General features: G+C 42.4%; 1 protein-coding gene across 4 annotated transcripts in view; it reads right to left on the bottom strand.

Annotated features, from left to right (window-relative positions):
* cadm4 (cell adhesion molecule 4) overlaps positions 1-15199 on the bottom strand; it is a 167372-nt gene that overhangs the window by 22864 nt on the left and 129309 nt on the right. For all 4 annotated transcript variants that reach the window (XM_030071756.1, XM_030071758.1, XM_030071754.1 and 1 more), the window contains exons 3-5: positions 11349-11636; positions 4841-5002; positions 2560-2650 (exon numbers count right to left, since the gene is read on the bottom strand). In XM_030071756.1, coding sequence (XP_029927616.1) covers positions 2560-2650; positions 4841-5002; positions 11349-11636 — 541 coding nt within the window. The remainder of the gene's footprint in view (positions 1-2559; positions 2651-4840; positions 5003-11348; positions 11637-15199) is intronic.

Raw genomic sequence — 15199 nt, forward strand, 5'->3', positions numbered from 1 at the left:
AGAATCAAGTTTATTCTTTTTTTTTTTTTTTTTTTTTTCTTCAGCCACCACAATACAGTTCTGTGTCTGATCTTCTCTTTGGCTCAGTTGGTCAGCGGATAAACAAGCACCGAACCGGCCAGACCCACGGCGTACCTGCACCCGTTCTACTACACGTCTACTGCTAATGCTGTTTTTTCCACTGCATGGCACCGGCTCAGCTTGAACCGACTCTACTCGCTTCGCTTTTCCTGGATTTTGCCTTCCGCTGCAGACAGTCGCCGCTCGTGGTGAAGCCCCGCTGGTTTCTTATGGTCATATTGACTTGTTATTCCTGTCTCTAGCAGGCCTCCCATGAGTGTTTTATTTTCCAAAAATCGACAAGACCAACTTGAAAATTGCTGCCTCACATTAACAACATTAGTGCGACAAAGGGATGTTGGGATTTTTTATTTTTATTTTTTCACATGGATAGGCTATCAACTTCAATACAAAATTCACAAATCTCATTTTGATATTTCCAGAGCTGTTCAATTTCTCTCTGCAGTGCACTTTTTAGTTTGCGCTCAGCTCTCTCGCAGCCTTGATGCAGCACGAATTGCGCATGCATCCCACTAAATGTCCATGAGTGAGTGAGCGAGTGTGTGTATGACCAGTTTGCCACGCATAGCCCATGGTGGCAGAATTGCACATGCCGTGGGAGAAAAAAGCGTTTGACATCACTGGCCATTTTTCATACTTGTTTCATTGGGGAAAAAAAACACTGGTGGCAACGCTTTTTGAGCATCTTTTTTTTCGAGTTTGATTGACACTTTCCATTAAATTCCATGTACATATAGACGAATGGCAGCGCCCAAATCATGTCTACACTCCCTGAAACAGAGAATGCCCACTATCGGCGCCTAAACTGACATTTGGGGATGTTTCTTACAGTGAAGTTTGCAGCAAATAAACAAACTGTCAAACCCTCCTCGGCTGCTGCAGTATCTCCTCAGCTGGCTTCACGCGCACTTCGCTGTGATGACTTCACTGTGCAAAATCAGCCAAAACTACTATGAAGGATCACTCGGTGTCTATCTGTCAGTATGTCACATACAAAATCTCAGGTGGTGACTTTGATGAAACTCGGAGGGATAATGCATCTTTGCACTGAGTTCCAACATTTAAAAACCCACTGACAGGCCTAATGGAATACTTCAATTAAAAGTCAAAGTGTTTACCTCTAATGTGGTATTTCAGACACCACTTAGCCCGATTTTGATTAAACTTACTGGCACTGTGCCCTGGTGTTTGAAAAAAAGAAAAAAAAAAAAAGAAAAAGACATACTGACTTGCTGAATGAGTGCTCTCTTTATCGGTAACTGAAAATCCCAAACTGAAATTTGGAGAAATTATGCATCTTGTTACTGACTGACCAAAAAAGAGGCCTGAATCATTTGTGGGTGACAGTGTTGATGTTTGATGATGTTTCTTTTTCCTGTCTTTTTTATTTATTTATATATACTTTTTAATCTTTTTAAGCACTTTTCTTAGGTAAGTGTGGGCTAGGATCACAGCATACGGCTGATGCCTCTGAGTCTTTCATCCTATAGGCTGTTTGCAATGTTAGTGATCTACGAAATGAATGTTGTCCTACTTTTGCTCTGTCAGTGAAAAGCCTCTAAGCGCTCACCTGCCCAGCAAACATGACACATGTGTTTCTGGAACTGATGCATCGCTGTCCGTCAAATGCCTTCGGGGTACCTTAAAACCGATTTGTCAAGGCTCTTTCCAGCTATGAGACAGAGATTTGTTGAGACAAACCTTTCATTCTTTGTGATTACTTTGTCAGGGATTCATTACAGCATGAGAGACAAGGCTCCAACACACTGCTAATGAAAGCCAAAGTGGCTCCAGAAGCGGCATTTTGTTCCAGCTAGCTCGCTTCACAAACCCAGTGGAAGGCAAAGACGGAGGCATCCAGCAAACTCCCCACCCGAACATGGCATCCTTTTCTCTTTTCAAAGACAGGACAAGCTAAAAATGTCTGTTTCCCCCCTCGAAATCTACTGCTTATTATGCAATACATCATTCTCCTCTCTCTCTCTCTCTCTCTCTCTCTCTCTCTCTCACACACACACACACACACACACACAGTATTATGATAGGAAAACTGTGTCGCCACTCACATTTTACAAGACAATGAAAGTCATACATCTAGAGTCTGGCATAGTTAGATTTGCCCATTGGCTTTGCATTGCCAGTTTTATTGCTAGTTGCAATAACATTAATATGTGTTGCTTGAGCATGATAAAAGGAAATGTATTTTGCATATGTGTGTGTGTGTGTGTATGTGTGTGTGTGTGTGTGCGCCTGTAGTCATGGACTGGGTTTTTAATGCCATCTATACTGTCACATTGCACAATTTAATGCGTCGGCAACAAGTTTTGGGCCATCATTATGTGATGTATAAATGCAGAGAGAAGGTAGCATTCATTAGGCACAGAGCACAGTTTAGACACAAAGCACTCTGGCACAAGTACACATACACACACACACACACACACACACACACACACACACACACACACACACACTTACAGAGGGTTCCCAGTGACGGAGCAGGTGAGGATGAGCGAGTCTCCTTCTCGCAAAATAGCAGAGGGAGGAACAATTTTCACTGTCGGGGCAACTGTGGGGAGAGAGAGAGAGAGAGGGAGAAAGAGAGAGAGAGAGAAGACAGAGAGAGAGAGATGTAATATGTGAATGAGCGAGAAACCTGGAATGGCACAAGAACAAATTGGATCAAAATGGATGGAGAAAACAAGGGAGAGAGACAATCAGAGAGGAGAGATAAGAGCAGAGAGAGAGAGACAGAGACACAGAGAGAGAACAAAAACATGCAAAGAAAGAAAAGAGGGAAAGTGGCAAGCGGAAGGGTCTCTAACATCTGTTTCCAAGGCAACCAGCCGACAATCCTACGGTTGAGACACCTGTTATCATAAGCAGCCCACCGCTCCGGCAGCTGCTATACTGCACTTATTTCAGCAGCAGAGCGATGGGAAGCCAAATCCGCTCTGACAGTTGGTCATTATTGCCAGTTCTCAGGCTGGAAGAGCCACCAGTGCGCAGATTGATATGACTGTTGAATATCAATCATGTTGATCTGGCAACAAACATTAATAAACTGCTGGAAAATTAATTGCATCCAAAGATGGACGTTAATATGGTCGCAGAATATGAATCATCATATCATCGTACCATCTGCAAATATCTGACACACCTGTGGAATGCAAATCATGTTTAACTACCTACAGCTATTGGCGCACTTGTGCGATATGAATCATATTGAGCTGTCAAGAAATACTAATATGAGTAGAAACCAACTGTATTCAATAAATATTGGCTGTCTTGATGAATAGGATTAAGACTGGAACCTCACATATACAAGGCTAGCAGCAAAGAAACGTACTGAACCATCAACATAATTATATATGCTAATCATATGGGACAATTAACAACTATTTAGACACTTATGGGTTATCGGTTGTATTGGAAAACTTGCATCTTTCAGTGGATGTTCCTTTCCTTTTACATTTGTTTAATTGGGATTTAAAATGTACATGGTTCTTCAGTCACTGATCTTTTGATGAATGAAGTTCATCCAACAAAATGTTAAGTTTTAAATTTATAATGAGGCACCGAAAATCGCAATTAATGGTTCTGAAAATCTAAACTTAAAACAATGACATTTGGATACAAGCTCTTATGGATACAGCAGCAACATACTGATATAGTTGTTAAATACTGATGAATCTATATGCCACAAAAAATTCTAAATATTAGAATATAGTAATTCTAAATATTAATCACTACAATACAAGAAAGTGACGATTTCAGTCTCAAAGTGAGATACTCACAATGAATGAATGAATGAATGAATAAATAAATAAATAAATAAATTCAATTAAAATAAAGATTAAATAAAAATCATATCAAACCCAGTCACTTAAATATGAACATACAGATTGGACATGTTACATTTAAGAGATATTAATGAATTTCAGATCTTTTTCCCCCAAATGAATATGGAGAAATTTAGAAATGAACTCATCAAATATTGATTAAGAATTTTTACTATCAATCCTACTGAACTATCTGCAGATTCATCTGGGAATTTGAGCATCTACTTTGAAAAACAATCTTGACTGTGTTATAAACCTAAGGCAATTATCAATTAAAAAAAAATAAAATAAAAATCAGTGTTTACTTTAGGCTGCTTCAAATGAACATATGTGAAGAGATTTCTGAACAAAGCAACCACTCCAACTACGCCAGCGAAGATCAATCAAGCCCAAAACAGTTACTGAGGCCATTTCACATAGTGAAGTGACTCAGGTTTTGTCAGCTGATGTCGCTTAGTGTCTTAAACTGTTGGCCGAGACCCTGAACTGGCCACAGGCCTGTTTCTGCCAGCTCCCCGCATGACAAGATTTGTACGTATTAGGTTTTAATGAGACTGGGTCTCATTCAGGGCAGCTCTGAATATCACTCTGTTGAGATCCCGGCCTGTGTTTAAATGACTTTCATTTTAGAATGAGATATCCACTGTTTGAAAAATGGGACTACTGCCCTGACAAAATTATTGCTGGCTTAAAAGTAAAACCCACTATTGAATCGTACTGAAGTAGCAACTTGAGTAATAGCAACACAGATGGAATAGCTTGTGTTTTGAAATATTGAGCGCTCAACATCAAGTAACTTCTTGTTTTTTTTTCCAAGATGAGTAAAAAGTGCTTTGATATAAAGTAACCCATCAAATGTATAAATCTATATATTTCAAAGCTCTTAAAAGCCCTTGGGTCCTGGAGCATCGACTCACAGTAGACATCCAGGCGATAGTGGCGAATCCTTTTCTGGCCCCCGAGTGCCGGGTGGGACGCCTCACAGCTCAGCGCCGCCCCGTTGTCTTTCCTTTCCACAGGGATCCGGATGGTGCTGGACACACTGAACGTCTTCCCGTTGTCCTGCTGGGACACCACACCTGGAGAGAGGAAATGAAGGGGATGAGATGAGGGAAAGGAAACAGGGAGAATTCACAAGGGATGGACGGAGGGAATGACGATGGGACAGAGACAAGGGTCAGAGGGAATGTAGGAGAGAAGTTAGGAGGGAAAGACGGAGAGGAGGCAGGCAATGGAAGGTAGAAAAGGAAGGAGGAAATGGTGGTAGAGAAGGAGAAAATAGGGAACAAGGAAGGAAGGGATTAAGAAGAGAGAGAAGGTTGGGAAGGGTGGCATATGGAAGAAAGTGAAAGAGGAGGAAGTGAAGAGGACAAAGAAGGAAGGAAGGAAGAGGGGAGGCAAGAAGAGAGGGAGGGAAAGGAAGGGAGGGGAGGGAAGAAGACAGGAAGCATGGCAAAGACAGACGTTAGCAGCCAGCGCATGCCTAATATTCCTGTTAACCTGCTGTGAAATCACACCTAGTGATACAAGAAAGGGAGGTGGGGAGGAGGGAGGGCAGGGAGAGGGAGGAGGACCGGAGGAGAAGTTTGGAGCAGGACACACATGAGCAGAAGGTGTGAGTAGAAAGAAAGAAAGAGAGAAAAGACTATCGCTGCTGATGAATTGGCCTTTTGGTGCGGCACCAGGTACCTGTAGAGGGGAGGATGAATGGAGGAAAGAGAGAGCGAGTGAGCGAGAGCAATTTGCATCTATATTTCATGGCAGTTATGAGCAGCACAATTGTATGTTTGCAGATGGTAGATCAAGTGGATGTGTGCCTGTGTGTGTGCGTACGTGTGTGTGTGTGTGAGAGAGAAAGATATAGAGAGATGGAAAGAAAAGGCAAGGGGAGGGAAGGATAAAAGAGAGAATATGCATAACAGAATTGAGATTTTAACTGAGCCAGACAGGATGGAAGGGGGAGGGGGCGAGGAGAAAGAGAGGGACGTCAAAGGAACAGAGCGAGAGAAGAAAGGGAAAGGAGAGTGGGACTCATAGAGAGGAGAGAGAGAGAGAGGGAGAGAGAGAGGGAGAGAGGGCAGCAAAATGGGCATGATTGATGGAGGAGCGAGGGGAGCTGCAGTGAGACGAGCCCAGACATGAAAGAGGCAGATAAGAGTGCCAGGCGAGATGCAAAGAGAGAGAAAGATGTAAGAGGGGAAGAGGAGGAGAGACGGAGGGAGGGAGAAATGGCAGGGCCAAAATAACGGGACTTGACATGGTCACGTATGAGGAGTTTGTGCTTGTGGAGGCAGAATACAACAATATTACTGAGTATCGTGCTGAGTTTTCAATAATTTCCAGCGTGCGGATAAAAAAAGGGGGACCTAATTGAAGCATGAGAAGGGAGAGAGGGCAAGGGAGGAGATGAAGGTGGGATGTTGGGTTCGGGTGGAGGGGGTGAGGCTTAGGGGATGAGGAGGAACCAGGGAGGACACTCAAGATAGTGTCTTAATTAAAGAGTGCTTTCCCTATCTGTTGGGATCTGCCTCTAACCTTTAGTGTCACAGCACATTTCAGTCAAAAGGGCAAAATTAGAAGAGAAAAAGGGAAAGGAAAGGAAAGAAAAGGAAAGGAAGGGAAAGGAAGAGAGAACAGGAGAAAAGAGGAGTGTAGAGAGATGAGATGTAACGAGAAGTGTGGCCTCCGTCTGTCTCTCTGGCTCTTTCTAGCCCTTTGCAACAATAACCAAACCAAGAAGAGTCATGTCTCTGTCACCAGTGTTAAAAAAATACAGAGAGACACATCAGATGAAAGGGGAGAGAAAGAGTCGAGGGGAAGGACAGAGAGGGAGAGACGGAAAGACGGTGACGGGCATGTACTGACAGAGAAAAGGAAGAGACAGGATGAAAGAGATGTTGAGTGTCAGATAAAAATAGAAAGTAAAAGAGGAGACGGCTGACATGAAGTTTAAAGGGGCAAAACGACGCGCGGCGCGCATCGCAAAGATGGTTGACACTGAATTATCTCACATTATTTCATCTGCTCTGTGAGCTTTCTTCAAGACAATGACTTGAGTTAACAAATAAAAATAATACCTTGGCAAATGAGGTGCTCTCTTAAAGGAACAGCCCAAAATACCAAAGAAGATACTGTCCTGCTAGCACAAGGTACTGGATCCTTCCAGATAGTTTCTATGTGATTAACACGTAAAGACTGGAGGGGAAGGGGTGATTCCATAAGGCTGGATCAAGTCTGACAATTCTTGAATCCCAGTACCGGGCGTCAGGTTCTGTCACTTGGTCTCATGGTTTCACAATAACTCTGAACCTCCGTCGGAGCGTGTTGTTCCTCAAGTTTAGGTCATTTTCTTCTGTTGTTTAAATTGTTCATATTTCTATTTTTTTCTATATTCCTTGTTTATAATGTTTATATTGCTTTTTGCTATTTATTATCTGTTTATACTGTTTATAATGTAAATTATGCTTCATATTTTGCTATCCACTTTGCTGCTGTAATGCGTGAAATTTCCCCACCGTGGGACTAATAAAGGAATATCTTATTTTATCTTATCTTATTTGGTGAGGTTTCCAGCCTGCCATGAACAACAAAAGAAAAATAATGACATGGACAGCCAGTATCTGTATCTATTTTGGGTGAACTTCTCCTTTAAACTATGTCATTTAAAGGTGCTAAATCCATGTTTGAATTTCTTGAAAAGCAGATAAATTGTTTTAAAAAAGAACTTACATACATACATACTTATATACATACACTACCAGTCAAAAGTTTGGACACACCTTCTCATTCAGTGTTTTTTCTTTATTTTTACTACTTTCTACATTGGAGATACGCACTTAAGACATCAAATATATGAAGCAAGATATATGAAATTATGTAGCAAAGAAAAAAATGTTAAATAACTCTAAATATGTTTTATATTTTAGATTCCTCAAAGTAGCACCCTTTGCTTTGTTGACAGCGCTGCAAACACTTGGCCTTCTCTCGATGAGCTTCGAGAGGTAGTCACCTGAAATGGTTTTCACTTCACAGGTGTGCCTTATCAGGGTTAATTAGTTGAATTTCTTGCTTTATCAATGGGGTTGGGACCATCAGTTGTGTTGTGCAGAAGTCAGGTTACTACACAGCCGACAGCCCTATTGGACAACTGTTAAAATTCATATTATGGCAAGAACCAATCAGCCAAGTAAAGAGAAACCACAGTCCATCATTACTTTAAGAACCGAAGATCAGTCAGTCTGGAAAATTGCAAAAACTTTGAATGTGTCCCCAAGTGGAGTCGCAAAAACCATCAAGCGCTACAACGAAACTGGCACACATGAGGACCGACCCAGGAAAGGAAGACCAAGAGTCACCTCTGCTTCTGAGGACAAGTTCATCCGAGTCACCAGCCTCAGAAATCGCAAGTTAACAGGAGCTCAGATCAGAGACCAGATAAATGCCACACAGAGTTCTAGCAGCAGACCCATCTCTAGAACAACTGTTAAGAGGAGACTGCGCCAATCAGGCCTTCATGGTCAAATAGCTGCTAGGAAACCACTGCTAAGGAGAGGCAACAAGCAGAGGAGATTTGTTCAAAACACAAGGAATGGACATTCCTTGTGTTTCTTGGCCCAAACAAAGTGGAAATCTGTGCTTTGGTCTGATGAGTCCAAATTTGAGATCTTTGGTTTCACCTGTCGTGTCTGTTCAACGCAGAAAAGGTGAACGGATGGTCTCTACATGCCTGGTTCCCACTGTGAAGCATGGAGGAGGAGGTGTGATGGTGTGGGGGTGTTTTGCTGGTGACACTGTTGGGGATTTATTCAAAATTGAAGGCACACTGAACCAGCATGGCTACCACAGCATCCTGCAGCGACATGCCATCCCATCCGGTTTGCGTTTAGTTGGACCATCATTTATTTTTCAACAGGACAATGACCCCAAACACACCTCCAGGCTGTGTAAGGGCTATTTGACCAAGAAGGAGAGTGATGGAGTGCTGCGGCAGATGACCTGGCCTCCACAGTCACCGGACCTGAACCCAATCCAGATGGTTTGGGGTGAGCTGGACCGCAGAGTGAAGGCAAAGGGGCCAACAAGTGCTAAACACCTCTGGGAACTCCTTCAAGACTGTTGGAAAACCATTTCAGGTGAAAACCTCTTGAAGCTCATCGAGAGAATGGCAAGAGTGTGCAAAGCAGTAATCAGAGCAAAGGGTGGCTATTTTGAAAAAACTAGAATATAAAACATGTTTTGAGTTATTTCAGACTTTTTTGTTTGCTACATGATTCCATATGTGTTCATTCATAGTTTTGATTCCTTCAGTGAGAATCTACAATGTAAATAGTCATGAAAATAAAGAAAAAACATGAAATGAGAAGGTGTGTCCAAACTTTTGACTGGTAGTGTGTATATATATATCCCCGAGCCTGAGGGACAGGTGGCAGTTGATATTTTTGTTCATGTTTAACAGAGTTTTTGAGGAATTCAAATAGCATTACACTGGAATGCCGATTTAAGTACAGAGTGCAAAAATCAATTCTGGGGGAGTCAAATGCTCTCAAGGTAAGGGAAAGATAGGTCTCAGATGTATTATTGAGCGAAGTGCCCCTTTAACTGAAAGAAGCCAAGGGAGACGGAGAGATAGAAAGAAGGATAGATCAAGGTAACAGACTGATGGATGGCACACAGATTTATCAGAGGCAAAGAACTAAGCAGAGTTGGACTCCAGTGAATTAAAAAGTGTGTCTTTGTGTGTGTGTGTGTGTGTGTGTGTGTGTGTGCATGTGTGTCTGTGTGTGTGTGTGTGACAGACAATGTGGTGTGTGTACAGGATCTGTGATTACATGCAATGGAGTCCTTGGAAGAGTCTGTGTGTGAGTGTGTGTGCACGAGAGTGAGAGAGGGCATGAGAAATTGATGTGAATCCATTGTTTTGATAGTTGAGGATTTGATAGTTAAGGATAGCTGGACAAACTAGAAAGACAGAAAAGCAATGAAACCTTCACACACACACACACACACACACACACACACACACACACACACACAGACACACACATGCACACGCGCAAACATGCCTTTCTTGAACTTGAAAGACCTCCTCGAAGGAATGGAAGCAGAGAAGTTATTACTGTTCACATCTCAAAAAGTTGTTTGATCATTTGAAACTAGATCCTCTCCTATGAATATTGCAAGGAACACTTGATCAAAATGGCAGCCAGCATCGCCCCCAAAAACCCCTTTCTCTCAGCCAACTATCCATTTATCCTTTTTTTTTTTTTTTTTACCTGCCCTCACACATTGATCCATCCACCAGTCCCTCTGTGCACCTATCAATCATCATCCATTTATCCATCTGAGTTTACCCATCCATCCCTGCTTCATATCTCTAACCACAGTTGGATAAGAGTATTGATCATGATCTTAATTTGAATGATCCAGTATTATTTCTTAAAATCCTGAGATCAAACTTCTAATCTAAGTCTTTTATCAGGGGATGTGTGAAGATTTTTGCAAAATCTTATTTATAGTGCACGCCCTATCCTGCTAATATCTCTCCTTCTGCACTACGAGTCTATGGAAACTAAGTTGAACAATTTACATTACAAGTGTAAAGGCAGATGTCCTGCAGGTGTATGTGGGATTTAAAGGTGCACTATACAAATTGCCGAGGGTCAGTGGAAGTTTATTTGTCAGCTGAGTCTAGACAGTCCTGAAAAAAGGAACCTGGACCAGCCAGCTGATCTTACACGTTCATTTTACACTGACTCTCAAACCAAACGCCCTTGCTCTTAGCGAAGCGTTAAATTGGAAGCCGGTAAACAGGCGGACCAATCAGTGTCCTTGATGACAGCAAGAAGCTACAGTGCACTGAACCAGAAATCAAAAACAACAGGACATCAACATAGATTTTCCTTCCTCCAAGAATCGTGTCCTGACCTGCTAACAAGCTAACAATATGCTTACCAATGTGTGTGCTCAGTGTCACCAGCACAGTTGCTACTGTTTGTTTAGTTTCAGCTCTCTCGCGCTACATCATATGCTTTGATGGACCGGATGACTTAGTGAAGGATTGACAGATGGTTGATCCAATCCCCTGCCATGCAATTGTTGTAAATTCCCATTGCTGCAGTCCCCTTTCCAAACAGTTTGCATGCAGCAGAGCCCAGACTCGTGATTCATAAAGTGACAATAAAAACAAAATCAGAGTATGGCTACTAAAGAAGAGTTTGGACAAAAGCAAAGCTACGTGTAAGCTGCAAAACTGGTATTGTAACCGAATAGATATGGAATAAAATCAAAATCACTACTACACTGAAGTGGGACCCTGTAACCTGAACTCAAATTGGGATACGAGTGCTGATACCCTTCCTTACATTCCTCCATCCATCAATCCATCCATCTACATCGACCATGCACCCCCCCCCGCCTGATCCAGACCTGGTAACTCCCGGCCTCCTCGGACCCAGCGCAGGGTGGCGGCGGGCTTGCTGCGCGGCGACACGCAGGTGAGCTCCACCTCGCCGCCCTCCACGGCGTCCTGCTTCACTTCCACGGTCGGCGTCTCCGGCGGCACGGAGACGGAGAGCGTCGCCACCTGGTGGTGCGTGGAGTCCGTGTAGAGCTGGCAGAAGTAGCCGCCCTCGTCCGACACGCTGACGTTGGACAGCGTGATGCGCACCAGGCGGGGCGTGAACAGCACCATCTGGAAACGGTCATCCTTCAGGGCTGCAGGGGGCGAAGGGGGGACGGCGTCAAGCAGGAGTCGTGGCGGGAGAGATAAAGAGAGGGGGAACGGGAAAGACATGGGAGAAAAGGCAGGAATAAGAGGGGCGAGGATGAGGAAGGGAGCAAAAAAGAGAGAGAGGAAAATCATCAGTCATTGGTTACACAACACCAACACCCGGCTACATATTGCGGACTTAATCTGGAAAAATGTGCAATAGATCATCAATATCAGTCAGTAAAAGAGGGTATGAGGATGAGACGAAAACAAGAGAAAAACAACAACAAAAAAAGTCCTTTGCTTTAGGTCAGCGTCAGAAATTCATTTTTGTCCCATGCTCCAACAGAGCGTTATAATTTTTTGTGCAGCTCTTTGTTTAACAGAAGTACACACACACACACACACACACACACACACACACACACACACACAGAAACAAACCACACACACTGGCGTGCGTGCGTGCGTGCGTGTGCGTGTGTGTACACCCACTCTTTGGAACGCCTTGCCTGAGGAGCTTAGGCTGGCAAAATGAGTGTCATATTTTAAACCACTTGTTACAACACATTTTTTACTGGCAGACTTTTCTTTATTTATTTCTACATCTTTTATTCCCGTTGTATTTGCCCGTGTTTAATTAGTGTATGGTATTTTTAACTCTGGGACTGGCTTTCATTTGTTTTTCTTTTTTTTTTTTTTTTTTCAGCGTGTGAGGTTTGTTTAATTTTATGACAATACTACGAGACAAAGACAGAGACGAGACCCAAACGAGAGCAAAACTGAAGGCGCGCACGGACAGTGGGTGTCATTCATCACACGGCCACTGACAAATGCCGGTTCACACTAAACACGATCTGGAATCTAGTCCAGTCATTTTATGAAAAAACCTAGGACAAATTGCAAGAGAAGCAAACTCAACTGATTTTGTATCCTCAGTATGTCCTGAGTGAGGGGAAAAAAGTCCCAAGAAATCCCATTGGTGGAAAGTTTTGAAAATCACCTATTTATGACCACATATTACCAAAAAACACTGTTTTTAACACACAGGGGAAAGGGGTTCAAAATTTTACTTTCAGATATCACTATAAAAATTCACAAGTTGATTACACACACAAAGACAAGAAAAAAAGTCAATTACAAGTTCTTTGAATTATTCTGTTTACACATGCATATCACACATTATCTGATTTGATATGCGCTAATAAGGAATAAATGCCAGAAGAGACATTTAAACAGTGAATTAAAAGGTTACTATATATATATATATAGTAACCTTTTAATTCACTGTTATATAGTAACCTTTTAATTCAAGGTTACTATATAGTATATATCATATCAAATCAGATAATGTGTGATATGCATGTGTAAACAGAATAATTCAAAGAACTTGTAATTGACTTTTTTTCTTGTCTTTGTGTATGTAATCAACTTGTGAATTTTTATAGTGATATCTGAAAGTAAAATTTTGAACCCCTTTCCCCTGTGTGTTAAAAACAGTGTTTTTTGGTAATATGTGGTCATAAATAGGTGATTTTCAAAACTTTTCACCAATGAGATTTCTTGGGACTTTTTTCCCTCACTCAGGACATACTGAGGATACAAAATCAGCTGAGTTTGCTTCTCTTGCAATTTGTCCTAGGTTGACCCCAATTTTGGCCTAAAATTACTGGACTAATCGGCTCCCAGATGCAGCCCCCACACCTAAAGATGTTCACCGTTTCTCACGCATCTGTTCGGTGAAGCGCACACACACACACACACACACACACACACCACAAGAGATCACAGCCTCAGCACACCGCACATTTACGGGCACTTGGTCCCAACCAAATGTCACAAAACACAGCAAACCGTTTCTAGCCTCAAGCCACGTAACATAAAAGTCCCGTCCAGTTCAGCATTCTTCAGGCTCTGTTCCTCATGGGATCCTCAACTTCTGAACACTTTTATTACCAGCCCACTCACACAGGCCGCCTGCAGTTCTGGCAGCCTTCCGTTCTTCTCCCAGCTCCCGCAGCCTTCTGTCTGGAAGCCGTATAGAAGATTTTCAATTTGGACTGTGGCAACACCGTTTTTTTGAAGTGGAGTTTATTTCTTTGATTTTTTTTTTTTATTTTAGGAAATAAAATCAGGCTTTCATCTTCTGTTTATTCCTTTGTTGGTGCCGTTGTGGAACGCTGCTCTTCGCTCCTGGCAGCGGCCTTCACAGGAGTCCAGCTGACAGAAGAAGTGATAAATGTCAAACATGTTTGGAGTAAATGGGAGCGCTTCCGAGTGGCCACGAGCAGATCTGTAACATCCTCACACTGCACGATTCCTGTGGCAGATTTGTTTGCTTTGGTTCGGCGTTCGACTGGGAACACCTCCTGAGCGTCGCTGAGACTTCAGCGAGTGATGTGATGAAGCTCTGGTGTGCTGTCACCCGAAGTGAGCAGGTCACTTTCAAAGGAGAATTTTACATGATGTAATTGCTCCGAGTGCTTTTGTCTCTGTCCTGAGCCCTACAGACAGAACGGGTTTTTTTTTTTTCTTCTAAGGCCTTTTTTTTTTTGCCTATTTCTTTAGATTTTATTTTACTTCTTTCTTTGCTGTGCCAGGTTTTAAAAGACACCATAATAAAAGGGGGGAATAAATTATATTCAGTTAGAAATTGCCAATGTTTGGCTGGAGTGGAGTCTTGTTAGAGCTAGAGTAAACCTACCTATTACACAGGGCACCTTGTATTTGAAAACATATGGGCTTTCAAGCAGCTGTATTTTTTTTTTTTTTTTTTTTTTTTTTTTTTTTTAGAGAAGAGTGGTTGCAATTTGCAGGTGTGTTAGTCTGAGTGGGAAGGAAATGGGGGGGGGCGGGGGCGGCTGACAACCTTTTGTTTTGTTTTTAGTTTGGACTTGTGTGCTTTGTTTCTGTTTGTCTGGTTCTTCTTTCTGTGTGTGTGTGTGTGTGTTTTGCAATAATTAACATACTGCTTGGCTGATGTAAGGAACACAAAGTGGCCACTTCCTTTGTTTGGCAAATAAACGGATGTTAAAAAGTCAAAACTCTCCCTCTCACAGCACATACACTCACCGAATACAATACATTTACGTGCATGCAGGCTGTAGCAGCTGAGTATTAAAGTGTACCGAAGAGAAGCAGGAGCCATTTGAGCAAAATGGTACAAAATTTTCAATTTTGATGTAAGTTATTCTTCTGCCTCGGGACAGTTTGCTCTGTATTAGCGAACAGTCTCCTCCATCTCCCGCAGCCAGAGATGAGAGTTGAGTGTGTACCGGTGTCTAATTTGTGATGTCACTCCAATGGACAGTTCTGCAGAGAACAAATTGCAAAACATGGGAGAAATTGTGGCTGTGGCAGCACCCCTGATGATTTTCTGCTCTGAAATTGATAGCGCTGCTATAATCTAAAGCTCAGTTTGATATAGAAAGTTCAGAGAGAGTTTACAAAGTCAGTCTCGACGGAGCAGCTCCAGGCTGTACATTCATACAACGTAACAGATGTCTTGGTTCTCTCATTTCCAGCATTAAGAGAGAGTTGTTCATTTTCCCGAGCCCTGATTGGACTA

This window comes from Myripristis murdjan, chromosome 16, assembly GCF_902150065.1.
Source record: "Myripristis murdjan chromosome 16, fMyrMur1.1, whole genome shotgun sequence".
NCBI classification, from domain to species: domain Eukaryota; kingdom Metazoa; phylum Chordata; class Actinopteri; order Holocentriformes; family Holocentridae; genus Myripristis; species Myripristis murdjan.